The sequence below is a fragment of the Sapajus apella genome, unplaced genomic scaffold (genome assembly GCF_009761245.1).
Source record: "Sapajus apella isolate SASKATOON/1434 unplaced genomic scaffold, GSC_monkey_1.0 scaffold153, whole genome shotgun sequence".
Classification (NCBI taxonomy): domain Eukaryota; kingdom Metazoa; phylum Chordata; class Mammalia; order Primates; family Cebidae; genus Sapajus; species Sapajus apella.
In genome coordinates, this window is record NW_022437093.1 from 40,998 (window position 1) to 67,421 (window position 26,424).

At 52.2% G+C, this 26,424-nt stretch overlaps 4 protein-coding genes across 10 annotated transcripts in view; 2 read left to right on the plus strand and 2 right to left on the minus strand.

Moving 5' to 3' along the window:
* Positions 1 to 11,146, plus strand: SMARCD2 (SWI/SNF related, matrix associated, actin dependent regulator of chromatin, subfamily d, member 2). Its single transcript, XM_032266011.1, has 13 exons — positions 1 to 879; positions 5,369 to 5,553; positions 5,754 to 5,796; positions 5,947 to 6,069; positions 7,712 to 7,867; positions 8,493 to 8,588; positions 8,720 to 8,821; positions 8,965 to 9,126; positions 9,285 to 9,382; positions 9,573 to 9,708; positions 9,830 to 9,952; positions 10,085 to 10,186; positions 10,265 to 11,146. The coding sequence occupies exons 1-13, from the start codon at positions 664 to 666 to the stop codon at positions 10,316 to 10,318; spliced, it is 1,596 nt and encodes a 531-aa protein (XP_032121902.1). The 5' UTR covers positions 1 to 663; the 3' UTR covers positions 10,319 to 11,146.
* Positions 11,147 to 11,200: 54 nt separating this feature from the next.
* PSMC5 (proteasome 26S subunit, ATPase 5) lies at positions 11,201 to 16,993 on the minus strand. Of its 3 annotated transcripts, none has more exons than XM_032266037.1 (12): positions 16,667 to 16,993; positions 15,976 to 16,047; positions 13,810 to 13,879; positions 13,216 to 13,313; positions 12,979 to 13,035; positions 12,664 to 12,894; positions 12,269 to 12,395; positions 11,991 to 12,181; positions 11,794 to 11,892; positions 11,601 to 11,711; positions 11,407 to 11,493; positions 11,201 to 11,303 (listed from the first exon to the last, which is right to left on the minus strand). In XM_032266037.1, exons 1-12 carry the CDS (start codon positions 16,688 to 16,690, stop codon positions 11,250 to 11,252), a joined length of 1,221 nt encoding a protein of 406 aa, XP_032121928.1. In that variant the 5' UTR covers positions 16,691 to 16,993; the 3' UTR covers positions 11,201 to 11,249. The 3 variants fall into 3 exon arrangements, with proteins under 3 accessions (XP_032121928.1, XP_032121929.1, XP_032121930.1); XM_032266038.1 differs by having other exon boundaries at positions 16,261 to 16,733; XM_032266039.1 differs by lacking the exon at positions 15,976 to 16,047 and having other exon boundaries at positions 16,667 to 16,762.
* A 120-nt stretch (positions 16,994 to 17,113) lies between these two features.
* FTSJ3 (FtsJ RNA 2'-O-methyltransferase 3) lies at positions 17,114 to 24,455 on the plus strand. 2 transcript variants are annotated; one of them, XM_032266010.1, is made up of 21 exons: positions 17,140 to 17,158; positions 17,244 to 17,336; positions 17,518 to 17,623; positions 17,941 to 17,987; positions 18,109 to 18,188; positions 18,603 to 18,702; positions 18,798 to 18,992; positions 19,070 to 19,185; positions 19,291 to 19,395; positions 19,474 to 19,574; positions 19,800 to 19,880; positions 19,969 to 20,115; positions 20,252 to 20,387; positions 21,670 to 21,854; positions 21,999 to 22,116; positions 22,196 to 22,473; positions 22,713 to 22,798; positions 22,884 to 22,983; positions 23,413 to 23,596; positions 23,671 to 23,765; positions 23,849 to 24,455. In XM_032266010.1, exons 2-21 carry the CDS (start codon positions 17,270 to 17,272, stop codon positions 24,039 to 24,041), a joined length of 2,520 nt encoding a protein of 839 aa, XP_032121901.1. In that variant the 5' UTR covers positions 17,140 to 17,158; positions 17,244 to 17,269; the 3' UTR covers positions 24,042 to 24,455. The 2 variants fall into 2 exon arrangements, with proteins under 2 accessions (XP_032121900.1, XP_032121901.1); XM_032266009.1 differs by having other exon boundaries at positions 17,114 to 17,336.
* A 130-nt stretch (positions 24,456 to 24,585) lies between these two features.
* DDX42 (DEAD-box helicase 42) overlaps positions 24,586 to 26,424 on the minus strand; it is a 44,792-nt gene continuing 42,953 nt past the window's right edge. For 3 of the 4 annotated variants that reach the window (XM_032266006.1, XM_032266007.1, XM_032266004.1), the window contains one exon: positions 24,586 to 26,185. In XM_032266006.1, the coding sequence (XP_032121897.1) occupies positions 25,496 to 26,185 (690 nt within the window). In that variant the 3' untranslated portion in view covers positions 24,586 to 25,495. The remainder of the gene's footprint in view (positions 26,186 to 26,424) is intronic. The other variant, XM_032266008.1, reaches the window with a different exon arrangement.

The window sequence follows — 26,424 nt, forward strand, 5'->3', positions numbered from 1 at the left end:
TTAACGCGGAAGATGCAGAAATGAGACTGGACAAAACCATTTTCGGGGAGTGTGGCCGGGGAATTCGGTGAGGGTGCTACACCGGGAGAGAGTAGTAGCATCTGCTCATTCACTCTGAAGCCCATCAGTGACCTTAGACCTCTAACCCCGCGCCTCACTCGGCGCTTCCGTGCGCAGCTTCCGCTCCCGCCCCTCCGTGGAAGGGCTGACCAAGGGGTGTGGGCGGGGCTCTGAGGCGGGCGGTTAGGGGCGGTGCCCGCTGGGGGCGGGTCTCGCGGGGGGCGGGATTCGAGGAGGCACTCGTGCATTGGGCACCAGGTAGGGGCGGGGACTAGGGCTGGGCTGGGTTGGGCGGGGCAGGGAGTTCGTAGCCGCCTCTGGGTAACTCGACTCGGGCGGCCAAACCTCCAGAGGCCGGGGACGGCAGGCGGGCCCGCAGCGGATCCTGGATCCGGAATCTCTCGGGCAGGAGCGGAATCTGTCCCGAACCGGGTCTCTGAGGAACTCGCAAACTTGGATTAGGAAATCCTGGAGCCCGGATCGACAAACCCCGGCACCCGGAATTAAGATCGCCAAGTCCCGGATCGCGGAGCACAGAGCGCGGAGCGGACTCGACGCGGAGCCCGGATTCCGGATCGCGGCACCGCGGGACGGGACGGAGCGATGTCGGGCCGAGGCGCGGGCGGGTTCCCGCTGCCCCCGCTGAGTCCTGGCGGCGGCGCGGTGGCCGCGGCCCTGGGAGCGCCGCCTCCTTCCGCGGGACCCGGCATGCTGCCCGGACCGGCGCTTCGGGGACCAGGGCCGGCTGGAGGCGTGGGGGGCCCCGGGGCCGCCGCCTTCCGCCCCATGGGCCCCGTGGGCCCCGCGGCGCAGTACCAGGTGAGCAGAGAGGACGCGAGCGGACGGGGGCGTGCGGCGCCGCAAGGGCGCCTGGGCCAGGGGCTGAGGAGGGCTCGAGTGAGGGCACTGGGGCGTGCCTGAGGAACGGTGGAAGGCGGGCCGGGACCCTCGGGGTGCGGCGAGTGGCGGTGGAGGAGTGGGGAAAAGGAAGCGGGTACCGTAGCGGAGGGCTGGAAGCAGCTGGAAGGCCTGGGGGCTTCCTCGCACAGGGATTCCGAGTGCCTGGGAGATGGAGGAGTTTGGGGAGCCAGTGAATTGTGGGCAGGTGGGTTGGGAAGTGATGAGAAAGTTTGGGAAAGGGCCCTCGCTGAGAAACCGTGGTTACTCAGCATCGGCCTTGGTCCCACTTCAGGTCTGCCCTGTTTTTTCTGGTTAGGAACTGGCCGAGCCGAGCTCTAGCGTGTCTGAGATGGCTCCCGGCTGCTAATGAAGAGGAAGGAGCCTGGCGTCCCACGGGCACGGGACGCGGAGGCTAGGGCCAGGGGATTCCAGCTTGGGCACCGGCGGACTTTACTCCTGAGGCAGGGCCGGCGCCTTCGCTGGCGAGGACTACAGCTTAGACCAGAGACGGTGGTGGCCAGGCCTGAAGGGAGGCCCAGCCTAGTCACAGGCCGCCTCTCTTCTGGCCTTTCTGCCTGCTGTCATAGTGTCCGGGAGTTGATTAGTCTGGACGTGCAGAGTGGAGCCCTGCTGGTCTGGGGCGGGAGGAGTCTGCGAGAGTTGCTTCAAAGAGTGCCGTCCTGACCCCTTTGGGGTTTGAGAGCTGCTTAGGTTGCAGCCTTAAAAGCCCTTGCAAGGCAGCGATTTCTGCTCAGTGTGTGAGGACCTCAGCCTGACCCTGCCGGTCCCCCAAGTCTGCTGTTTAGGTTGCCCCAGAAGGCTTAGAAACTGCCCATCTGCCTTCCCACCGTCTCTGCACTTCTATTTGGCATTCAGGCTCTAACCCGGCCACATCCCAAGCCATGTGCCCCAGCATTTGACGCCGGCGTCTTCCTCATCTCCCGGGTCTGTCGTGAGGCTTCCTGTTTTCAACTCAGGTCTCCAGGTGGAGGTCCTTAGGGATCCTCGTGGAGTATACACAGCTCACCTGCCCCCTTTGCCTCACTTCTAAAGAAATGCTTAATTAGGGACACTGACTGGATTTTTTTTCCCCCGTTACTCATTCTTCCTCCTTAAGAGAAAACAAAGAGTCTGGATATGGTCAGAGACAAACCTAGTCCCAGAGACTCCAGCTGGGGCCGGTCTTTCCCACCTTGCTCTCCCCCTGGGGATTCATGGGCCCAGGCTGTTGCTGAGGGCTCCACGCATCGGTCATTGGCACCCTCAGACCTGCTCTCTGAGACCTGGCCTGGGCACCACCTGTGGGCCTTCGGCCTTGGAGGGACCTGGAACAGACAAGCAGCTCCAGTTTCCTTGGCATGTAAGCCATAGGAAATGTACCCTTCGGAAAGCCCCTGAGAGGTTGGATTCCAGAGTGTTTGGTGGGGGGTGGCCTTGGGCCTGTGGCAAGGCCAAGCTGGCTGGCTGGTTAGGCCTGGGCTGCTAGCTGGGGGGAAGTTGGAGATGGCCCTGAATCTGGGTTTCCCATCCCACTAGCTTTCCTCTTCCTCCTGGCAGGAGAGGTAGATGGGAAGGAGAATCCAGCCAGCTAACACTGGCTGAGTTTGAAGAGGATCCTACTTGCCCTCTTTCCAAGCCCAGTTGTATGACTTCCAGGAGAAGGGACTTTAGATCTGGGGAACAAAGGGATTCCTATCTGTTAGGGCTCATCAGTTGTGCTGGAAACTCGAGGATTTGAGGCCCAAGCTGAGCAAATAGGGGAATCTGCTGAAAGAAGGGAAGCGATGACCTCCCTCCCTCCAGAGGGTGGCTCTAGCTGTGGCTCACAGGTAACAGGAGCCTAAAAAAGAAAAAACCCTCCAGGGCTGGGTGTGGTGGCTCACACCTGTAATCCCAGCACTTTGGGGGTTGGGGGGGGCAGACAGGATTGCCTGAGACCCAGGTGTTCAAGACCAGCCTAGGCAACATAAGCCGTCGCCTCTTAAAAAAAATTTAGCCAAGTGTGGTGGTATGCACTTATGGTCCCAGGTACTCAGGATGCTGTGACAAGAGGATTGCTTGAGTCCAAGAGTTCAAGGCTGCATTGAGCTATGATCCTGCCACTGCACTCCAGCCTGGGCAACAAAATAACAAAACCACAGATTGTTGGGTTCACTCCAGAGAGTTCAAAAAGTTCAAGATCCTTTTTACTCATGGGAGGGTGGTAGTAGTACTCCAACTGAGGCCCTCAGGAGCATCAGGGCCACATTTGGGGCAGGGCAAAGCGTACTCACCTGAGACCTGGATGCCTCACCTGGCAGCCACAGCATCAGACCCAGCCTCCTGCCCTGCTGCCCTGGGTGGTGGTGGTAGAGTTAAGCTTAGAATATGGGCTAGTGCCAGGCCAAGGGAGAGGAGGGCGTTACATGCCTCTGGGGTTCAGGGGATTGAGCCAGGGCTACCTGGTCCTGCTGCAGGCAGGGAGTTTGGGAGGCTCAGAGTTCTGGACTGTTTTTTTTTTGAAGGGGGATAAGTTGCTGGTGCCACAAAGCCCAGGTATGGAGCTTGGCAAGGCTCAGCCGGGACTTGAACTGTAAGCAGCCTTCCCCTGGGGCCCCGAGTGAGCTGGGGCTCTGGGCCCGGGAAGTCTGTGGCAGATGTCTGGGTGGAGTCTATTCCAGGCCCTGCCTGTGTGGCCTTGTCTTGGGACTTCCTGTTCCCCCTAGTACCTGGCCAGGAGGGATGGGTGGTGCTGCAGGTTTTGTGAAAGACCCATCAGGAAGCTTCTTGGGGATCACAGGGCTGTCGCTCACGCTCTGCAGGACCCATGGCTTCGATTTTCCCTGTCTTTGTCTCGGGCACTAGAAAAATCTCAAGTCTGGGATGTCTGCACCCTGAGCTTACAACTGTAGCCACACGTCGTTTTTTTTTTTGTAATCTCAGGCCAGAGAAAGAACCATCCTTAAGGCAGAGAAAGAGGCTGTGTCGCCTTTCAACAGCTCTGATTAATCTCCTCCTGATGGAGACTTTGGCAGGACTCCCAAAGCCCCAGAGCCCCCCACTTTGAGCCTTTTATTCTCCAAAACACTTCCTCCCACCGTGCTCCTCCTCTCCCCATCCTCATGTCTGTGGGTCATGTTTCTTTCCATCTCCACATCTGGTCAAGAATCTGACCCTCTGTGTTGGGAACATGGGTTTGGTGTAAGATGAAGATGTTGGGGAAAAATCTCATCTCCGTGTTGCTGGGGTGGGGGAGGGTCCTTTGATTTGGTACAAGTCTCCACCCTCCTGGGCTTGGTTGGCTGGTTGTGCTTGTTGCATAATCTGGGCCCTGGGGCCAGCCCTGTGAAGCTGCCAGGGACAGTGTGTGCAAGGCAGAGCTGCCAAACAGGCCTTGCAGGCAGCAGCCATGAGAGGGAGGGGCGGAGGTGACTCCCAGATGGGTTCCACAGAAATGTCGGGGAGCAAGGCCTCAGGTGGGAAATCCTTCTGCTAGCATCTAAAGAAACTGTTTCTCTTTCCCACTTTCCTGCTGCTCAGCCTGGGCCTCTGATCCTTGCCTCCCAGAATCATCTTAGCCCCCTTCTCTAGCTTGGGATTGCCAGGGCTGCACGGAGCCAGAGCCAGTCCTGGCTGTCAGGTGGTGCCTGGACCATGGGCAGAGTCCAGGTGCCAGCCGCTCTCTTTCCCACAGGCCACCCAGGAGCCATAGCTTCCCTTCTGGGGTCTTCTGGCATAGGGGTGGTAGTAGGGCAGTAGGGAGGTGACAGGAGGGTCCAGTTCTGGGCTGTGGATAGGGTCTTCATGGTGACCAGACTGTCCCTGTACCCTGCCTGAGGCCATCCCCACCACCTGGTACACATTCCAAGCCATCCTGTTGCAGCCCTGCTCACCTGGGGTGCTGCTGCCTACCTGACCCCTTTTTCCCTCGGCCATAGAGGATAGGGATTGGGGCTCTGCCCGTCGGCCTGCTCATACCATAGTACACCCACCCCTCTGCCTGGCAGTGACATTGTCCCTGTGCCTCCCAGCTGTGGTTCTCCCTCATGATGGGGGAAAGAGGAGGGCAGGGCTTGGTGAGACCATCTGAGGGAATAGGGACAGGCTTGTCCCAGGGAATAGGGCACAGCATGCTAGGGCTGGAAGGTGGCAATGGGCCCTGAAAAACTCCCCTAGGCCCTTCCCTTTGCAGGCAGGACCCTCCTCCCAGCCTGGGTTCTGGCAGGCCTCATTCGCTGGCACAGTTGCCAGGGCAGTTGCAGGGGGCGGGGCAGGTGTGGTTTACACTCTGCTCAGGCGCCCGCTCCTCTTTGTTCCTGGTACTCCAGCAGGCCTGACCTGGGTGACGAGAGGGATGGAGAGCATGGGCTATGGGTCCCAGAGGGCCCTGCCCCTGACCTATGCACCCCCATTGGCTCACTTCCCCCAGCGACCTGGCATGTCACCAGGGAACCGGATGCCCATGGCTGGGTTGCAGGTGGGACCCCCTGCTGGCTCCCCATTTGGTGCAGCAGCTCCAATTCGACCTGGCATGCCACCTACCATGATGGATCCATTCCGAAAACGCCTGCTTGTGCCCCAGGTGCAACCCCCCATGCCTGCCCAGCGCCGGGGGTAAGAGCATCCTGCTTCTCCCACTCTACCTAACTCAGCTCTGGTGGTAGCAGAGGGTTTGCTTCTATCTTAAGAGTTTTGGTGACTGAGGAACTCCTGGCTTTCCTGGGGTAGAGGGTCCTGGAGACTGGAGGGGTGTTGGGGGGCAACTGTCCTTTTTTGGACCATTGGCCTCTTAAGTGGGTTTCTGTCCTCCCCAGGTTAAAGAGGAGGAAGATGGCAGATAAGGTTCTACCTCAGCGAGTAAGTGTTGAGAGAAGGCCTGGAGGCCTGCCCAGTGGCTGCCTGGGGGGTGGGCATCCATCTCCCTCAACCCTGGGCTGCAGGAGGAAGGGAGGAAAGAGCCAGGCTTCTGCTGAAGTGAGCTGATGAGCTCCTGCTATCTTCCTCCAGATCCGGGAGCTTGTCCCAGAGTCGCAGGCCTACATGGATCTCTTGGCTTTTGAGAGGAAGCTGGACCAGACCATTGCTCGCAAACGAATGGAGATCCAGGAGGCCATCAAAAAGCCTCTGACGGTATGTGTGGCCCTGACTGCCTCCAGCCGTCCCAGGTTTCCTTGCCCTCCATCCCTTTGTTTTCCGGGAGCCAAGCAAGTCAGGCTAGACCTGGGTTTTTCACATGTAGGATGCAGCCTGCTAGTAAAGCAGAAACTTAGTTGAATGTGTTGGGACCAGTATGTTTCAAATGAATGTATGACAGTAGAAAATTTAAAAATACTTCACAATAGTACTAACCATAGTAGTAAAGATATTCTTTCATGAAATTTTTGTTTCAGATATATATGCAGACCTTGGGTCATAACTGAAAATGTAAATCTTATAGGTCATAATCAAAAGTTTGAAAACTACTAGACTAGAAGATAAAGGTAGTTCCTTTCTCCTTCCCCATCCATAGAGAAGCTTTTTTTTTTTTTTTTTTGGAGACAGAGTCTCATTCTGTTGCCCAGGCTGGAGTGCAGTGGCACGATCTCGGCTCACTGCAACCTCCGCCTCCCAGGTTCAAGCGATTCTCCTGCCCGAGTAGCTGGGACTATAGGTGCGTGCCACCACACCCGGCTAATTTTTGTTTTTAGTAGAGACAGGGTTTCACTATATTGGCCAGGCTGGTCTCAAACTCCTGACCTTGTGATCTGCCCACCTTGGCCTCCCAAAGTGCTGGGATTACGATGTGAACCACTGTGCCAGCCCTCTTTTTTTCTTTTGAGACAAAGTCTCGCTCTTTTGCCCAGGTTGGAGTGCAGTGGTACAATCTCGACTCACTGCAACCTCCGCCTCCTGGGTTCAAGCAGTTCTTCCTGCTTCAGCCTCCCAAGTAGCTGGGATTACAGACATCTCTCACCACACCTGGCTGATTTTTGTATTTTTAGTATCACCATGTTAGCCAGGCTGATCTTGAGCTCCTGACCTCAGGTGGTCCGCCCACCTTGGCTTCCCAAAGTGCTGGGATTACAGGCGTGAGCCACCATACCCGACTGAGAGGCTTTTCTAATAATAATCTAGAACAGTCCCTTGAGTGGTGAATGAATGCTTTCCAGGAGACTAGGATATTTTGGGGCCATGACAGGTGTTTGGGTTTCATGTAAGATGTGAGCCAGAGGCCGCCGATTTGCCCGGTCACTGTGTATGTGTTCCTCTGTCACACCATAGCACCAGTCCGGCTGTGCTGGCATTGTTGGTGATGCATCTCTTTCCCCGTAAAATGGTGAGTTCGGCTGGATACAGTGGCTCATGCCTGTTATCTCGGCACTTTAGGAGGCCGAAGAGGGCTGATCACCTGAGGTCAGGAGTTCGAGACCAGCCTAGCCAACATGGTGAAACTCTGTCTTTACTAAAAACACAAATTAGCTGGGCGTGGTGGCACATACCTGTAGTCCCAGCTACCTGGGAGGCTGAGGCAGGAGAGTAGCTTGAACCTGGGAGGCAGAGGCTGCAAGTTAGCCGAGATCATGACACCGCACTCCAGCCTGGGTGATGGTGAGACCATGTCTAAAAAAAAAAAGACTGGGACTTATTACTTCCAATTCCCAGTGCTTGACAAGGTGCCTGGCTGGCTCCTGGTGCTCAGTATTGATTGTTGAATGGTTCATATGAGAAGATGGGGTAGTACTGTGTCCCAGTGTCTTGGTCTACCTCCAGTTGATTGCCTTTCTCTCTTTAGCAAAAGCGAAAGCTTCGGATCTACATTTCCAACACATTCAGTCCCAGCAAGGCAGAAGGCGACAGTGCAGGAACTGCAGGGACCCCTGGGGGAACCCCAGCAGGGGACAAGGTGGCTTCCTGGGAACTCCGAGTGGAAGGAAAACTTCTGGATGATGTGAGTTGGGGAGGGAGGTGTCTGGAGGGGAGGAGGCCTGTGTGGGTTTAGGACTGGGACCAAGGAGTTTGAGACTAGCTTGAGCAGCAGAGCCAGACCCCGTCTCTACAAAAAATTTAAAAATTAGTTGGGTGTGGTGGCACACACCTGTAATCCCAGCTACTCGTAAGTCTGACGCAGGAGGATGGCTTAAGCCCAGGAGATTGAGCTTCAGTGAGTTATGATCACGCCACTGCACTTCAGGCTGGACAGAGTGACATGGTGTCTCAGAAAAAAGACTGGGCCACTTGGGCGCTTCCAGAGAAGTCCTGCCAAAGGGAGGGGGCGCTGCTCCAAGCCTGTTAGAGGTTGATTTGTGTGATTATTACAATGTTCCTGCAGATGGCAGTCAAGTGTCTCGAGGAAGTCCCTCGTGGGCTGCAAGAGGGCGCCATTTCCCTGCCTCCAGTCTGCCCAGAGTCCTGATTTCTTCCTTCAGGGCCCAGGAATCCTCAGTACCCTCATTACCCTCAGTACCTCATTTCAGAGCTGCAGGGCTGAAACGGGGCTCCTGTTTTTTGGGATTTAGCATAGCTTGAGATTTGAGAGCTCAGCAGCACCTTCTCACATAGCTTTCTATCCCCAGCCTAGCAAACAGAAGAGGAAGTTTTCTTCATTCTTTAAGAGCCTGGTCATTGAGCTGGACAAGGAGCTGTATGGGCCTGACAATCACCTGGTGGAGGTAAGAGTGGGCCTGGGGCACAGAGGCAGGCTGACATACCGATTTGGCAGGGAAATGGCCTCAGGCCCCTTGGAAGGCCCTGTGTTTACGCTCACACCCTTGGTGATAAGCCATACTTCTCTCCCTGCCAGTGGCACCGGATGCCCACCACCCAGGAGACAGATGGCTTCCAGGTAAAACGGCCTGGAGACCTCAATGTCAAGTGCACCCTCCTGCTCATGCTGGATCATCAGGTGACAGAGGCCCTGGGGTCATTTCTGGGACCACAGGGACCCCTCAGGAGGGGAGTTCGTTGCTATAAACCCTTCCTGTCCCTGCCCGATTTTCCTGCTTTTACTACAAGAGCCCATCCTGACTCCCCTCCATCCAATTCCAGCCTCCCCAGTACAAATTGGACCCCCGATTGGCGAGGCTGCTGGGAGTGCACACGCAGACAAGGGCTGCCATCATGCAGGCCCTGTGGCTTTACATCAAGCATAACCAGTTGCAGGACGGGCACGAGCGGGAGTACATCAACTGCAACCGCTATTTCCGCCAGGTTAGCCAGATGCCAGCCCCTCTGCTGTCTCAGCCCTTGCCTTGCCTGCTGGGGCTACTCTTTGGCCACAGCCTGCAGACTGCTGCCCTCACTGGTCCTGGAATGGTCCACTCCGCTGTGCCCACAAGGCAACGCTGAGCCTTTGGTATTTCCTCCAGATCTTCAGTTGTGGCCGACTCCGTTTCTCTGAGATTCCCATGAAGCTGGCGGGGTTGCTGCAGCACCCGGACCCCATTGTCATCAACCATGTCATTAGGTAAATGCAAGGAGGGGGACAGGAAGTCTCTGCTAAGAGCAGATTCACCCTTGGCTTGAACTAAAGCCAAAGAGAACAGCAGGTTTCCTGCTCCCCGATTGTGTGTGCGCAGAGAATGGGTCCCAGGTTTGGCCCAGGTGGGCAAGATGAAGACAGCTATGTGCCTTCCCTCCCCATGTGCTGCCTGCAGTGTGGACCCTAACGACCAGAAGAAGACAGCCTGTTATGACATTGATGTGGAGGTGGATGACCCGCTGAAGGCCCAGATGAGCAATTTTCTGGCTTCTACCACCAATCAGCAGGAGATCGCCTCCCTTGATGTCAAGGTGGGCCCTCTGCCTCCAAAGCTTCCTCTGGGGCCCAGGATGGGGGTAGGCTGGCAACTCTGGCTCAGTCCTTTGTGTTTAAGCTTTGGGGGCACAGTCTGACACATGTACCCCTCCCCAGATCCATGAGACCATTGAGTCCATCAACCAGCTGAAGACCCAGAGGGATTTCATGCTCAGCTTTAGCACTGACCCCCAGGACTTCATCCAGGAATGGCTCCGTTCCCAGCGCCGAGACCTCAAGGTGTAGTCCTCTTTCTCGAGGGGGACTCCTGTATAATGCTCTGGGTGATTTTTACCCCCAGCAGTTCCAGGGGTGGATTGGCTCAGGGGTGGGGATTGGTTATGCTATTGCTTTCCTCCTGGCTCTTTGCAGATCATCACTGATGTGATTGGAAATCCTGAGGAGGAGAGACGAGCTGCTTTCTATCACCAGCCCTGGGCCCAAGAAGCAGTAGGCAGGCACATCTTTGCCAAGGTGAGGCTCTGCCCTGTTTTCTGTCCTGTGGTGGTGAGTAGCAAAGGCCTGAGCCACTTTGGTCTCTCCCTTCTCCAGGTGCAGCAGCGAAGGCAGGAACTGGAACAGGTGCTAGGAATTCGCCTGACCTAACTGCTCAGGGATCTCTTCCTTTCTTCCCAGCCCTGGAGGGAGACCATCCTCTGGGACCTTGCTGGGGCCTCAGACATGTAGATTAGGGTGAGGAGTGTCTGCTGTCACCCTCTACTCTGCAGCTTTAGTTTTATAAATGTAGTGATAGGATTCCTTGTTGCTTGGTCCCCAAAGCCTTATTCTTTTTGCATTGGCTTTAATTGGGTTCAGCAGATGCCTCCTCTGCCCCCTGCAGGCAGGCACAAGTAAGACTGCTGGAGGCTGTGCTTTGTAACAATTTTGGAACCAAAGGCTGCTGGGTTTGCATGTTTACAGACAACCCCCTGGGGTGAGGGTCAGAGCTGGCTCTGGGGAGCTGGGCCAGGAAGAGGAGGTGCGGCCCAGACTCTTCCTAGCCTTTCTAAACCAAAGTTCTTTGCCATTCCTACAAGCCCAGCCTTGCTGCTGGTTTTTTCCTTTCCTTTGGGTATTTGCACTATTTTGGGAGCAAGTTTTCTATGTGGGAGCCACTTTTTTTGTACAGGGGAAAGTTGGGGGTTTTCAGGGAGCCCTGTTTGGTGCCTCCTTGTTTTCTTTCCTCAATCTATGCAAGCGGCTCTGGCCGCTATCATCTCCTGGGATGCCAGAGGGCTGCCTCTCCAGTGGTGTGGGCCGTGGAGGGGATACTCCAGTTCTCTAGCATGGCCTGAGGTATAGGTGTGTGCATGGGGAGGCTGGGAGGATTGATGTTACCCTTTGGAGTTTGGTGAGGAGGACGGGCCTAGGGGCTTGGTGAGTGCCACTTCTGGCAGGTTTGGACATTTCCAAATAAATCCTTTTGTCTATTGATGGTACCTGGTCCTTGAACAGCGCAGCCCTCATGAACAGACTGGAGTCCTAGAGGACTGGGCCTACAGAGCTTTATTGGAGGATCCACACAAAGGCTGTTCCCTCACTTCCATAATTTCTTGATGGACATGTTTTTCTCACTGTCTTTCTGCATGACCTAGGGGTGGAGAGAGAGAATGAACCTTAAAGTTATGAACGCACACACACCCTAGCTCACTGCTCCAGAGCCACCACACAGTCACAAAGATGGAGGCCTGTACCTTGGCTACTGCCATCTCGAAGTCCTCCTGAGTAACATGGACTCGCCGTTCTCGCAGGGCATACATGCCAGCTTCTGTGCACACACCCTGAACGGGACAAGGAAGTTGAGGCCCCACTGTTGTGCCCCTCATCTGTGGCCCTTAAGCCCAGAGCTTCCTGCCTCTGCCCTGTTTTCGGTGGGTACTTCAGTTACCTTCACTTCAGCTCCTGATGCTCCTGGCATGAGCTCAGCAATTTTTCTCAGGTTGATCCCCCGAGTCAGGTTCATTTTCCGAGAATGAATCTTCAGAATGTCCAGCCGAGCCTGGAGACGGGTGAGTTTAAGGACTGAGCCCCACAGCCCAGCCCCATAGCCAGAGCCACTTTGTGCAGTGCCCATTACAAACCTCTTCATTGGGGGGTGGAAATTCAATTTTTCTGTCAATGCGCCCTGGGCGAAGCAGCGCAGAGTCCAGGATATCAATCCTATTAGTAGCCATGATAACCTGAGCAGAGAAAGCAGGTAGGGTCAGCTAAGCTCTTCCTCAGCCTGCATGGCACTCAGGCCTTCTCTGGGCCTGTTCCAAGGCTGCTACCACCTTACCTTGATGTTTTTGGTGGCCTCAAAGCCATCCAGCTGGTTGAGCAACTCCAGCATTGTACGCTGCACTTCACTGTCCCCTCCAGAACCCCCCTCCAGCCGTGAGGAGCCGATGGAGTCGATTTCATCCATGAAGATGATAGATGGAGCATGTTCCCGTGCCATGACAAACAGCTCCCTCACCATTCTTGCCCCTGTGTGGAGGTCAAGCTGATGTTAGGGAGCTTATTACCTCCCTAACCCCCTAACCTCTTGCTTCTCACGTTCCTAGGCATGGTTACCTTCCCCAATGAATTTCTGTACCAATTCAGAGCCAGAGACACGAATAAAGGTACAGTCTGTATGATGAGCCACAGCCCGGGCCAACAGTGTCTTCCCAGTGCCTGGAGGTCCATATAGCAGCACTCCCTAGAGGGGAACAGCAAAAGTCAGGGCAGAAAGCTACCTCATTTCATTCAGTGAACATTACCGAGTGTTGGGTCCCTTGCTATAGGTTAGGGATACCAAAAAAAAAAATCAAGGTCCATTCTGGAGCTTATATCCGAACCACCACCCTAGGAACACTTCCCCAGCCATTCTTTTCAGGGGAAAGGCCAGCCTAAGCCAGGCTGGCTAGGATAGGAGTAGTAAGGTAGTAAGTACAGCTTGGCCCTCCCAGAGAAGCCCTGCTACTCACCTTGGGCTGAGCAATGCCCAGTGCTTCGAAGAGCTCGGGATGCTTAACAGGCAGCTCGATCACTTCTTTGATCTCCTTGATCTGTTTGTCCAGTCCACCAATCATCTCATAAGTCGAATCTGGCACTTTTTCCACCATCATCAATGATACCAATGGGTCCACCTTATTGGGCAGGATCTTGTGTAGAGTGTAGCTGTCATTTCTTAGAGCCACCCGGCAATTGGGTGTCACCTGGGTGAAGGGGGCAAGTTTCACAAGTGGTGCAGTAAGAGCTGACCCCACTACCCCCTCCACCCCCTCACCTGCTACACTCACGTCATTGATGTCGATGTTTTTGTCCACGTCTACAACAAATTTGCCCTCAGGATGTACCTAAAGAAACAAGGGCCCATGACCTTCTGACAGCCACCAAATCACTAACCCTACTCAGGAAGACCTATGAGAATCCCACAATATCTTGACAGAACACAGAACCCTGTCTCCCAAGGCTACACACAAAGAGGTGGGAATGCAGCAGAGACTGGGCTGGTCCCTGGGTCATGCTGCTTTTACCTTGACCAACACTTTCTTCTTATCCATGGCCCGGACTACTTCCCCCACATAGGAGCCCTGCTCCTGCAGCAGCTGTAGCTCCTCCCGCAATAGGCGAACTAGATGGCAAACAGACATGGTGATCACCTAGCTACTCCTTGGGAGCTCCCAGGATCCAATTCTACATGCATGAGCTAAGTACCACTCAAGTTATTAAAGGAAGGCCAAAGGTCAAAATTTGTGTCCTTTTTTTTTTTTTTTTTTTTCCTTGAGACAGAGTCTCAAAAAATTAGCTGGGCACACCACCATGCCCAGCTAGTTTTTGTATTTTTGGTAGAGACGGGGTTTCACCATATTGGCCAGGCTGGTCTTGAACTCCAGACCTTGTAATCCACCCACCTAAGCCTCCCAAAGTGCTGGGATTACAGGCATGAACCACCGCACCCAGCCAAAATTCTTGTCTTTAAAGAGGTTACAATGGAGCTCAGGAAAGAGAGATACACGTGAAACTACTAGATGACAATGGAGAAAACAGCACTGCTATGAATACAGTGCAGGGAGGTTAGGACAGAGCTCAAACTGCCCACATGCAGCTTCACATCTTTCTTCACTCACCTTTAGCATTTAGTTCATTCCTCTGTGCCTGCAGCCTCCGGAGGTTTTGGCTCTTATCATTCACAATCAGCTGTAATGGACAAGAGACAAATTTCATTACTCAAGGGCAGGAGACGGGAGGAGGTAGGATCTTGGCCAAGACCTCACAGGTCGGAACGAGCTGAGGGAAGGGCACAGGACACCTGCATGTTGTTTCAGATTCTCCAGTGTGTTCCTAATGACCCTGTCCTGTCCTCCACGAGCCCCTCTGGAGCCTAGGGCAGCCATCAAAGAAGGCTGCTTGTCCACTACTGGTCCGGGAATAAGAGAATCTAATGGAGAAAAGTTACAGCTGGCTCATGTAACACTGAATTCCTTACGCGAAGGCAACATCACCTGGTGGAAAGATCGTCAGGTGAACTCACCTGAGTTCTAGCCCAGCTACTATCAAATCAAAAGCAAAGTAAAGCTAAGGCAAGCTATTTTTAAAAATCTACATCTGTTACCAAACGGCTCACGGGTATAGTATCAGCTGCCCTGCTGCTTTTCAGAACTACTGAGGTGAACGAATAAAAATGATTAACTAGGCCGGGCGCAGTGGCTTATGCCTATAATCCCAGCACTTTGGGAGGCCGAGGCGGGTGGATCACAAGGTGAAGAGATCGAGACCATCCTGGTCAACATGGTGAAACCCTGTCTCCACTAAAAATACAAAAATTAGCTGGGTGTGGTGGTGTGTGCCTGTAGTCCAGCTACTCGAGAGGCTGAGGCAGAAGAATTGCTTGAACCCAGGAGGCGGAGGTTGCGGTGAGCCAAGATCGCGCCATTGCACTCCAGCCTGGGTAACAAGAGTGGAACTCTGGCTCAGGAAAAAAAAAAAAAAAAAAAGATTATCTAAACATAATACCTGCAAATGCACTTGGAATTCAGAATTCTTCCTTGTGGCTTTCCCCCACCCAATTTACATTACAGCTGACCCCTGAACAACGCAGGAGGTTAGGGCGAAATTGAAAATCCATGGACTTGTCCCAAATTAAACTACTAATCGCTACTGTAACACTATAACACCACACTTAACACTAATAGCCTACTGTTTATGTTGTCAGTAAGGCTTACCACTGAAAGCCATACCTTACTACTGGTAGCCTTACTGACAACATAAACAGTCAATTGGGGTTAGGGTGAAATTGAAAATCCATGGACTTGTCCAAAGTTAAAATACTAACAGCCCACTGTAACACTGTAATATAACACTATAACACTAGCAGCCCACTGTTTATGTTGTCCAATACTGGTTCAGGAATAACAGAATCTAATGGAGAAAAATTACAGCTGGCTCCTGTAACAGGGAATTTCTTGCGGGAAGGCAACATCACCTAGGGGAAAGATCTTTAGGTGAGAAGCCTGAGTTCTAGCCCAGCTGCTGTCAAATCAAAAGCAAGGTAAAGCTAAGGCAAGCCGTATTTAAAAATCTAGATCTATTACCAAATGGCATGTGGGTATCGCATTAGCTGCCCTGCTTCTTTTCAGGACTACTGAGGTGAACAAATAAAAACACATGAAAAAGCATTCAAAAATGGTAAACTAAACATAATACCTGCAAGTATTATGCAGTAAGGCTTACTACTGGAAGCCACACCACCTTACTCCTGGAAGCCTTACTGACAACATTAACAGTGGATTAACAACATAAACTGTCCTTTATCTATGGTTCAGTGCTTTAGGCTAGAGCTCTGGGTTGCCCCGTTTCTTTCATTCAGTCTCCATGGAATGAGCATTGTTCAGACGTCTCAATGATGCCTTTCCTCACATTCTCACTTCATTCACCCTGACCCAACCTCTTCGTGATAAATCTTATCTCCTGAGCCTGTGTGTTCCCTTTTCTAAGGAAACACATTCGGGCTTCTTCCAAAAGGGTTGACCTTTGGCTAGAGGTACCTTTTCTGTTAAGATTTGACTGTTGAAGACGTGGAACAAACTGTGAACACCAGGACCCTCAAAGGGGTGGGACTTGAGGAGAACAAGAGATTGCTTACTTCTGACATACACACCCCACTAAGAAACAAACTTTCAAGAAAGGAGAAGCAGCAGCTTCTTCCACTGCACTCCCAGAGGAATTAGATTTGTGGAAGTCAGCTGCCATCCCTCCCAACCCCTCTCCTAGCTCCCGCTGGAGTCTGTCCTCACCTGGAGTTCTTCAATCTTGGACAGATAATATTGGCGGAGTCCGCTGCCTGCCTTCCCCTCCTCCAGCTCCATCTGAAGACACAAAGTGAGTCTTAAACGACAGGCTAAACGTCCGAGGGGGTAAAGCCACTTGCAGGGCACTTTAAATTAGGCTTGACACCAGGCAGCTTTGCGTAGTAAAAAAGTTTGGACTTCGGAGGCTCGGGATCTGGGTTCTAATCCCTCCCTCCCTTGGAACCCTCCATTTTCTCATGATTAAAATAAAAGAATGGGAACGCCGCCTACCTCGTAAGACTTTTAGGAGGACCGAGGGGCGATATGATATACACGGGAGCGCTTTGCACTGCGTCAAGCGCTCTACAAGCCCGAGTTGTCATTACTGCCGACGGAGCCAGCGAAATGGAGCCGAAGGACGGGCGTCCGATCTCCTGCGACCCGCGGGCCGGCGGTTCCCGCGCCCATTGCTCCCCTCACTCACTCCACTTCTACCGTGTCTCCTCTTCAGCTTTGCCCTGACTCACCGAGGGCGGCGCTGACACAGCAGATCCGGTCGCAGGCAGCGTCCAGCCTGGACTGGTCCAGCCACCTTCGACCCACCCGACCCTCCTACGCCGGCCCGCTCTCCACCCAGATCACACCCGCTCCTCACACAGCCCCGTAACCCGCCGGGCCGCCACTGCAGCCGCCATACCTGCTCTGGCCCGTCAAGCGCCATCTTCTCTCTTCAGCAGAGACCGCCGGCATCCGAGCCGTCTTGGAGCGCAGGCGCGGAAGACAAGCCTTGGGACCTGACGACTAGGCAGACAAAAGTTCCGGGTCAATGGGCGGAGTGTGCGGCGAATCCGCACTAACTAAGGGCACCATGATGGGAGGGGCGGCTACTCGAGTTCATGGGCTTTGGAAAAGGATGAAGAGGGAGTAGAACGCCTCAGTGTTGCCTCGTAGAAACTATGTTTATAGTGCTGTAATATGCCTCCCTGGTCCCAACTTTCAACTTACAAAACCCGAGGACAGAGTACCGAGAAAAATCTATGGCCACACGCAAAATGGCGGAAAACCTTGCACCAGGGACGCAGGGGACGCAAACGGAAGCGGAAGTACGTTTGCTGCGCACATGTGCAGCTTCAAGTGTGGAGAAAGCAGCGCTGGCTATCTACGTGGAGTGTGTAGAGCCGGGCGCGAGGTGGAATTGCTGCGGAAAGTGGGAAACTGGAAGTAGAATCTGGTGCTCCGGAAAGAGACGTTCCCAACTTCTGCTTTCTCCTCAGATTGAGCATTACTCCCCCATTCTACCATGGGCAAGAAGGGCAAAGTTGGCAAGAGCCGACGGGACAAGTTTTATCACTTGGCGAAGGAGACGGGTGAGTCTGGATTCGGATTCGCTCAGTCTGCGGGCAAGCGAGCGAGCGAGCGAGCGATCTCTGCCCGGTTCGCCTCCAGTTTCCGACCATTGGGTTCCTCTCCTGCAGAACGGGTGGTGGTTTACAAGGCGGTAGAAATCCTGCTGGTGAAGCCCTCTAGGCACTTGGTTGTTTTGTCCAGGTTACCGTTCCCGATCTGCTTTCAAGCTGATCCAGCTCAATCGCCGCTTTCAGTTCCTGCAGAAAGCACGAGCCTTGCTGGATCTGTGTGCTGCGCCAGGGGGATGGTACGTAACACTCACCACAAGTGGCAGCTCTCTGGGTTCAGAGCCGGGATGGATTCCAGTTTCATTGCGGGAGGACGGGATTCGGGATTCCCCTCCCGGAATACAGTAATTCCAGCCTCAGATTTCTCTACAGCCCAGAGCATAGGTACCTCCTAAACTTTGGGGACCGTTTCCTTTCTTGATTGCAGACAAAAGGCTTGGAGTACGTGCATATGACATGCCCTGGCCAGTGCACGTTAACACCAGGGATGAGAGGTCAGTTGCCAAGAGAGGGAAAGGGTGAGCTCTAGGTTTTAAAATCTCTATTCCTTTTATAGGCTGCAGGTAGCTGCCAAGTTTATGCCTGTATCCAGCCTTATTGTGGGTGAGTGAGGACAGCTCTCCTCCGTGTTTTAAGGGATGGGTGTATGAGGTACTTTGTCATGTATTTCTCTTCTCCCTGTTTGAGGCAACCCTTTAGAATACTCTGACCTGATTTCTTCCAGGAGTGGACCTGGTTCCAATCAAGCCTCTCCCCAATGTGGTGACTCTCCAGGAGGACATCACAACTGAACGCTGTAGGCAGGTAATAGGAGTCTCTCTTCCATTCCCATTTATATGCAAACATCCACATCCCCAGAATCCTCTAGAGTTTAGAGGATGTTCCATGTTTTGAGCACGTTCCTGCCTGACATCTGTATGACAAGACCCATGGTTTCCATAGTGTCCACTCCAGCCTTTATTTAGAGTGAGGGATGAAGGTGTTTGGAATTGGGAGAAAGACAGAGATCTTTAGTGAAGTCTTTTCCTGTGAACTCACTGTTAGACTGTACGCTCCATGAAGGTAGAAACGTAATATTTTTGTTTGTTATTTTCTGTGCCTGGAAGAGCCTTTGGCCCATGATGGGCACTCAACGAATGACTGGATGGACAAATGGCTGAATTAGGCCTATTACCGTGTTTCTGTTTCTGTTTCCATAGTTCCTTTTCTTCTCTTTAGGCCCTGAGGAAGGAGCTGAAGACCTGGAAGGTTGATGTTGTGCTAAATGATGGGGCCCCCAACATTGGGGCTAGCTGGGTCCATGATGCTTACTCACAAGGTACAGGGAGTGTGGCACTTGGAGATCAGGTGATGGTGGAGGTGTGCACATGCCCTCTTGGGCTGCAGAATGCCTCAGCTGTCTCTGTCCTACAGCCCATTTGACACTGATGGCTCTGCGTTTGGCTTGTGACTTTTTGGCCTGTGGTGGCTGCTTCATCACAAAGGTTTTCCGTTCCCGTGACTATCAGCCTCTGCTATGGATCTTTCAGCAGCTGTTCCGCCGTGTCCAGGCCACCAAGCCCCAAGCGTCTCGCCATGAATCTGCAGAGATCTTTGTGGTCTGCCAAGGTGGGCATCACTTCCTTTCTCTTGGTCCAGCCTTCCTATTCCCAAAGCATAGTTGTAACATATCCTGTCATTTTTAGGATTCCTGGCCCCTGACAAGGTTGACAGTAAATTCTTTGACCCCAAATTCGCCTTCAAGGAGGTTGAAGTTCAGGCTAAGACCGTTACTGAATTGGTAACTAAGAAGAAGCCAAAGGTGTGTTTTGGGGAATGCGGTTACCATTGGGTCCTGGAACTCTGGGGAGGTTGGGCCTCATACCCTAGAAGGGACTGCCCAACCTTCTCTATTTTTCTCCCTAAGGCCGAAGGCTATGCTGAGGGTGACCTCACTCTCTATCACCGTACCTCAGTCACTGACTTCCTCCGAGCTGCCAACCCTGTTGACTTCCTCTCCAAGGCCAGCGAAGTGAGTCTCCAGCCTTGAGGGACATGAGGTAACCCTGGAAACATGGCCTGAGAATCTCCTTTCCCTTCTCCCAAACAGATCATGGTAGATGATGAAGAGTTGGCACAGCATCCAGCCACCACTGAGGATATACGGGTGTGCTGTCAGGACATCAGAGTGTTGGGGCGCAAGGAACTCAGGTATGCAGTGGGGTGGGCATGGGGGCCAGGAGCCCTGGAGGCAGGGAAAGGCCATGATGTTGGATCTCTGGGAAGAGGATGTTGCTGTGCTAAAGGTTTGGGGTAAGGGCCTGAGCCTTTTGATTTATGTAGCCAAAGCCTGAAATTTGGTTAGTGAGTCTAAAACAGAAGCGGGCAGGGAGAAAGAGGGAGATGGCAAGACCAGTAATAGTATTTCTGGGGCAGGTCGCTACTAAACTGGAGAACAAAACTTCGGCGGTATGTGGCCAAGAAGCTGAAAGAACAAGCAAAGGCACTGGACATCAGGTGAGTAGGGAACTCAGCCAGGCAGGTGTTGGTGGGGTGTTGAGGGAAAGTCAGGAAAATAACTGAACTCCTTGGACTGTTTTGCCAGCCTCAGCTCTGGAGAGGAAGATGAAGGTGATGAGGAGGACTCAACAGCTGGGACCACAAAGCAGCCCTCTAAGGAGGAGGAGGAGGAAGAACAACTGAACCGTACCCTGGCCGAAATAAAGGCCCAGGAGGTGGCGGAATTAAAGAGGTGAGAGGAGCTGGGGTGAAGCATGGAGTCTCCCAATGCAGGGATCCTCCGTGTGACAATGGGAAAAGAAAATGCAAGGCATGGATAGAAACTCTTCAGAGCTGGGCACATTTACTCTTTCAATCTACTCCCTCAGGAAGAAAAAGAAGCTGTTGCGTGAGCAGAGAAAGCAGCGGGAGCGTGTGGAGCTGAAGATGGATCTGCCTGGGGTTTCCATCGCAGATGAGGGGGAGACTGGCATGTTCTCCCTGCACACCATCCGGGGTCATCAGGTGAGGCGGCATTGGGGTTGCAGGTTTAGGAGACAGAAGATCTATGTGGGAGTTTGGAGGGTGGGGGGTGTTGAATGTCTTTTTAAGTTCCCGAACAATGGGCTGTGGTTGCTGTCTTCACCACAAGATGCCTTGGTGAGTCTAAGGCCACAAACCTTAAAGGATGAAGTTAGGAAGATAGATGAGTGTACTGCATTTATTGTTGTAGAACCAGAACATCAGAAAAGAACTTAGGTTATAGTTGATGCGGCCAGGTTACTTGAGTTAGAAACACAGATGAATAGAGGGTCTCCATCAGAGGGGAGCAGCATTCTTGAGTTCATTGAGACCAAATGAGCACATGCATTAGGCTTCTTCCACTGAATACTGAAGAACATGTTTTTCCTGACAAAATCAGGGTCACAGGCAAAATGAACTTTTGTGGCTTTTGTGAGGGAGTGTCATAATCAGGTCATCTTTGTTGGACAGGAGGCAGTAAAGCATGGTGGGCCTAGAGCACACACAGGCTCAGGTTTCCTTCCCAGTTCTACCACCTGGAGCTGTGTAAAGTGACTGAACTATCACTTATCCTTGCTGCCTCAGTTTCCTCATCTGTAAAACAATAATAGAACCTACCTACTAGAGTTTTTGTAAGGAATAAAGATGGTCAGTTGTAATCCCTCCTATGTGATAAACACTCAAGAAACAGTAGTTGGGGTTTTTCTATTGAGACAGGGTCTTGCTTTGTCACCCAGGCTGGAGTGCGGTGGTGCCATCGTGACTCACTGTACCCTCAAACTCCTGGCATCAAGCAGTCCTCCTGCCTCAGCCTCCCAAAGTGCTGGGATTACAGGTGTAAGCCACCATACCAAGCCTAGTATCTTTGCCATGAGGAAAATAAAAGATTCTGACAGTTGGTTTAAGTGGAACAGTTCTGTTGAATGTATGCTGGCTGGGCCCCTTTTACTTAGTGGAAACAAATTGTGTAGATGGTCTTCTCAGGAGGTGACTGAGATGCCATCTGAGAGTAATTTTTAAAAGAAAACCAGTGTTGTAGAATACGTTAAGATCTATTTGTGCTATTACTGAGACAAGACAGCTGAGTGGGAGAGATGAGTAACCCCGCCTAGAACAGGATGTTGTAACAGGCCATTCACTACCCTGGGTCTGAGCTTTCCCGTCTGTGAAAGGAGATAATGGATTTGCCAGTGTTCTTTCTAGTGTTGCTGAGCATAGACTGAGGTGAGGGACACAGAAAAAAACAGTATGTTTTCTTTACCTCTTTGTTTCTGTTACACTTCAGTTATTAGAGGAAGTAACACAAGGGGACATGAGTGCAGCAGACACATTTCTGTCCAATCTGCCAAGGGATGACATCTGTGTGTCAGATGTTGAGGACGATAGTGACGACACATCTCTGGATAGTGACCTGGATCCAGAGGAGCTGGCAGGAGTCAGGGAACATCGGCGTCAAAGGGACGGAAAGGGGTAAGGGGTATGTGTGTGTGCCAGAGGGAATGCTGCCACTCTGAGGCAGCATTGGGTGGGTACTGCCAGAGCCCAAGTAAGGGAGCAAGGGCTCCAGGCACTCTGGGTCCCTGAGCCCCCTCCTACTTTCCTTTGGATCTACAGTGTGCGATTTGCTGAAGCGGAAGATGATCAAGAGGAGGAAAATGAGAATCCGCTGCTGGTACCACTGGAGGAAAAGGCAGTACTGCAGGAAGAACAAGCCAACCTGTGGTTCTCAAAGGTAAGAAGAGGCTGGAGGCAAGACTGATGGGAGGTCAGCCTTCCCTTGGAGAAGGGCAGCTGACATTCTCCCATCACAGGGCAGCTTTGCTGGGATTGAGGACGATGCCGACGAGGCCCTGGAGATCAGCCAGGCCCAGCTGTTGTTCAAAAGCCGGTGGAAGGGACAGCAGCAGCCACAGCCACTGACACCACCTTCCAGCTTGAAGATTGAGAGAATGTCTCCCATGTGCCAGGATGAAACCCCTAACAGAACAGAGGCTTCTTCAGGGACAGAAGCTGCCACTGGCCCTGAAGGGGAAGAAAAGGATGGCAGCTCAGACAGTGATAACAGTAGTAGCAGTGAGGATGAAGAGAGGTGAGTGGTTGCAGCTGATGAGAGAAGTAATAGGAAGCAGTGGCTTGAACCATTTCTCTAAATTGGGGGTTCTCAATCTTAGCTCCAGATGGGGAGAGTTAAAAATACTATACTGATGATCCTGATTCGACTGGTCTTGGATACAGTCTGGCTGGCAGGATTTTTGCAAATTCTGTGGGAGTGCGGTCTCAGTAGTAGGGAGAATGGTGGCATCACTCAGAGTCCTCCTCTCTTCACAGCTGGGAACCCCTCCATGGTAAGAAGCGAAGCCGTGGGCCTAAGTCAGATGATGACGGGTTTGAGATCGTGCCGATTGAGGACCCAGGTGAGCTCTGTATATCATGGAATGAGAGACCACTGAAGTCTCAATATTGGGAATCGAGCTTTGATCTTTCTCCTTCCCTCTTTAGTGAAACACCGGATACTAGACCCTGAAGGACTTGCTCTAGGCGCTGTTATTGCCTCTTCCAAAAAGGCCAAGAGAGACCTCATAGATAACTCCTTCAACCGGTAAAGGGCCAGAAACTCATCAAGAGTGACCCAGGGTCTGGTTGGTAAATGGGTAGTTTCTTTTTTCTGAGACAGAGTCTTGCTCTGTCACCCAGGCTGGAGTGCCATGGCCCCATCTCAGCTCACTGCAACCTCTGCCTCCCAGTTCAAGCGATTCTCCTGCCTCAGCCTCCCAGGTACCTGGGACTACAGGCGCTCACCACCATGCATGGCTAATTTTTTTGTATTTTTAGTGGAGACAGGGTTTCACCATGTTGGCCAGGCTGGTCTTGAACCCCTGACCTCAGGTGATCCACCCACCTCGGCTTTCCAAAGTGCTGAGATTACAGGCATGAGCCACCATGCCCAGCTAATTTCACCACAACCAGGTAATTTCTTCTTTAGAAAGCCTGGAGCGTTGGGTATTGGGCTGATGTCCTTTCCCCTCAGGTACACATTTAATGAGGATGAGGGGGAGCTTCCAGAGTGGTTTGTGCAAGAGGAAAAGCAGCACCGGATACGACAGTTGCCTGTTGGTAAGAAGGAAGTGGAGTACTACCGGAAACGCTGGCGGGAAATCAATGCACGTCCCATCAAGAAAGTTGCCGAGGCTAAGGCTAGAAAGAAAAGGAGAGTAAGTGATGGGCCACCAAAGATTGTTAGTGCTGGGGATAGGGAAGAGATCACCTGACTGAGATCCCTTTGTAGATGCTGAAGAAGCTGGAACAGACCAGGAAAAAGGCAGAAGCCGTGGTGAACACAGTGGACATCTCCGAACGAGAGAAAGTGGCACAGCTGCGAAGGTAACGGGAGGACACCACAAAGGTACACAGGGCTAAAAGTGCAGTAGAAAGTAAGCTTCTAACCTTTTCTCTTCCCTCTGTAGTCTCTACAAGAAGGCTGGGCTTGGCAAGGAGAAACGCCATGTCACCTACGTTGTAGCCAAAAAAGGTGTGGGCCGCAAAGTGCGCCGGCCAGCTGGAGTCAGAGGTCATTTCAAGGTGGTGGACTCAAGGATGAAGAAAGACCAAAGAGCACAGCAACGTAAGGAACAAAAGAAAAAACACAAACGGAAATGAGCAGAGCTGCCAGGCTCTCAGGAGAGCATGGGGACTAGGGAGGAAAAGCGTGGCATGGCTCAGTCTGGCCCCCTTGATACCAGCCCCTGCTCACATCACAGCTGTCTAAAGAACAGTGAGGCAGGGTGCCCAGAATTTCCATGGTGGTCCCAAGCAGAGGAGGATGTCCTCCTGCCTGCCTGAAGGGAGGTCTCCCATGAAAGCACCGAACTGTCTTGACAGACCCATGACCCCTTTTTTAAACCATTAAAGGGAAGTTCAGTGTTGGAGCGACACTCAATGATTCCTGGACATGTGGGCCAGGCCTCTTAAGCCAGGAGCCACACTCAATGTAAATGTAGTCCATTCTTGGACGTGTGTGCCTCTTAAGCCTTCCCCCATTCTATTCCTGAATAAAACCAGGATGATGGAAGAGATGTCTCTCCTTACAGTTTAATAAGTATTTCCCTACATCTGAGTACACACGTGTGCAACACTATTCTAAGTCCCAGTTTAATATGTACCAAAATTCATAGTGAGACAGAAATGACAAACAATCCACAGGTCCCGATAGTGAAACATTTACTAGAGAGCAAGCAGAAAGGAATGCACAGCTTAAAGAAACCTTCACAAAGTCACAAAAGTCAAAGTTTGTGTATTTCTTTTCCTTTTATAAACAAGATAGAACAAAAATCACCAAAATCATTTCGGCAAAAGACTTTTCTACCATTGGGGCAAGTTAAAAAAAATACAGTGAAATAGAAGACACTTTAAAAGCTGTTGTTGCGTTAATTTTAAATTTAGCAACACCACCTCAGACCTGGAGTAATCCTGGAACAGTTACCAGGATCACCTTTTCCCTTCAATCCCTGTGACTTCTGGGAATCTTCAGAGCCTGGGTCTGGAAGGTGCTTCTTACGTGTCTCAGGGCTGGATGCAAACCTGGCTGGGGACCTGAGCATCGAGTCCCATTTAGAATCAAACATCTCCCTTCCCCACAAACATCTAGAACCTACCAAACTGCTTCCCAACAATTCAATGGATTAGGTGTACAGAAGCCAACTCCTAAAAATGGGACTGCTGGGCCACACAACTAAGAAAAAGAATTCAATTTATAGATGTTTATAAGGTGACACCTTAGTAAAAAATACAAGCTATGTATAATATAAACCTAGAGTGAGTTTTGTGCCCTATAAGGCCCTTTCTCCCAAGGTAACCTCAACTTACCCTCATGACAACTCACCTAGAGCCAAAAGAAGTTTCCCAGCTCTCACTGCTTCCAAGGACCAAAGCAGCTTCCCAAGAAAACATCCGAAAATTCCTTCTGATGAAGGGGTAATGTCTCCAAGCTCCAGCTCTCCACTAAGGGCAGGGGGTCCTTACCCTTTGGACCCCAACCCAGCCCTGAGACACCTAGTTACCAAAATCTTTCTAAAAATTAAGGACAACTGATTTCACGCTTTAGCACATCCCCTCTAACTGTCCCATCGACTTTTCTTGCGTTTAGGTGGCTCTGGGACAGCAAAGCCATCAGCTGTCTTATCTGTCTTGCTGTCCGCCTTGTCCATCTTGCTGCTGTCCACCTTGGGCTCCATCTTGCTCTCACGATTACAAGCTTCTTTCTTGCTTTCCCCATTCCGACCGTCATTTGTACCCCGGTTCTCCCCATGCCGGCCTGTGCTTCCTCCATGCCTGCTCTCACCATGCCGATGGCCATCAGTATGACGACTGCTGCTTTCTGGGTGGCGGTTTCCATCTCCATGGCGACCACCATCTCCGTGACGTGGGCTGTCACCATGTCGATTGCCAGTCTCTCCGTGACTGTGACGGCTGCTGCCCCGGTTCTCAGTATATCTCTCTCTTTTCCCGTTGCCACCCCCAGTCCCTTCTCGGCTGTTATTCCCTGAAGCTGTGTTGTTGACTCCCTGGGCTCCGGCAGATGGGTAGGTCACAGGGGCACCACTGATGTTGCCACTATTGCCAAAGCCTGGGATGCCCTTGGCACTGGTGACGGGGCTGTCAGGACTGTTATGGCCCTGTTGTGCTGAGTTAGTAGGAACAGAATTCAAGCTCCCTGCACTAGTCCACCCACTTGCCCCAGCAGCAGAGCTTCCAGCCTTCTGATTACTTAAACTGGCTGCAACAAAATGACTCTTGTACTGTGACTGAAAGAAAAAGAGACATCAGGAGTAGGTAAGATAGCAAGTTCTAGAAACTTGAATATACAACTTGGCAAATGATGAGGTTTAGAGAAACTATAACTATGCTATCTTGGCACTGTGACTTTAGTGTCCTGATGTCCCCACAGCATGGTCCCTTTTGTTCTTGTGCTAAAAAGGAAAACTTGTGGATCTCTGTGGAGAGGTGGACCTCAGTGTTCTGAAATGTACTTTTATAGCCTGAT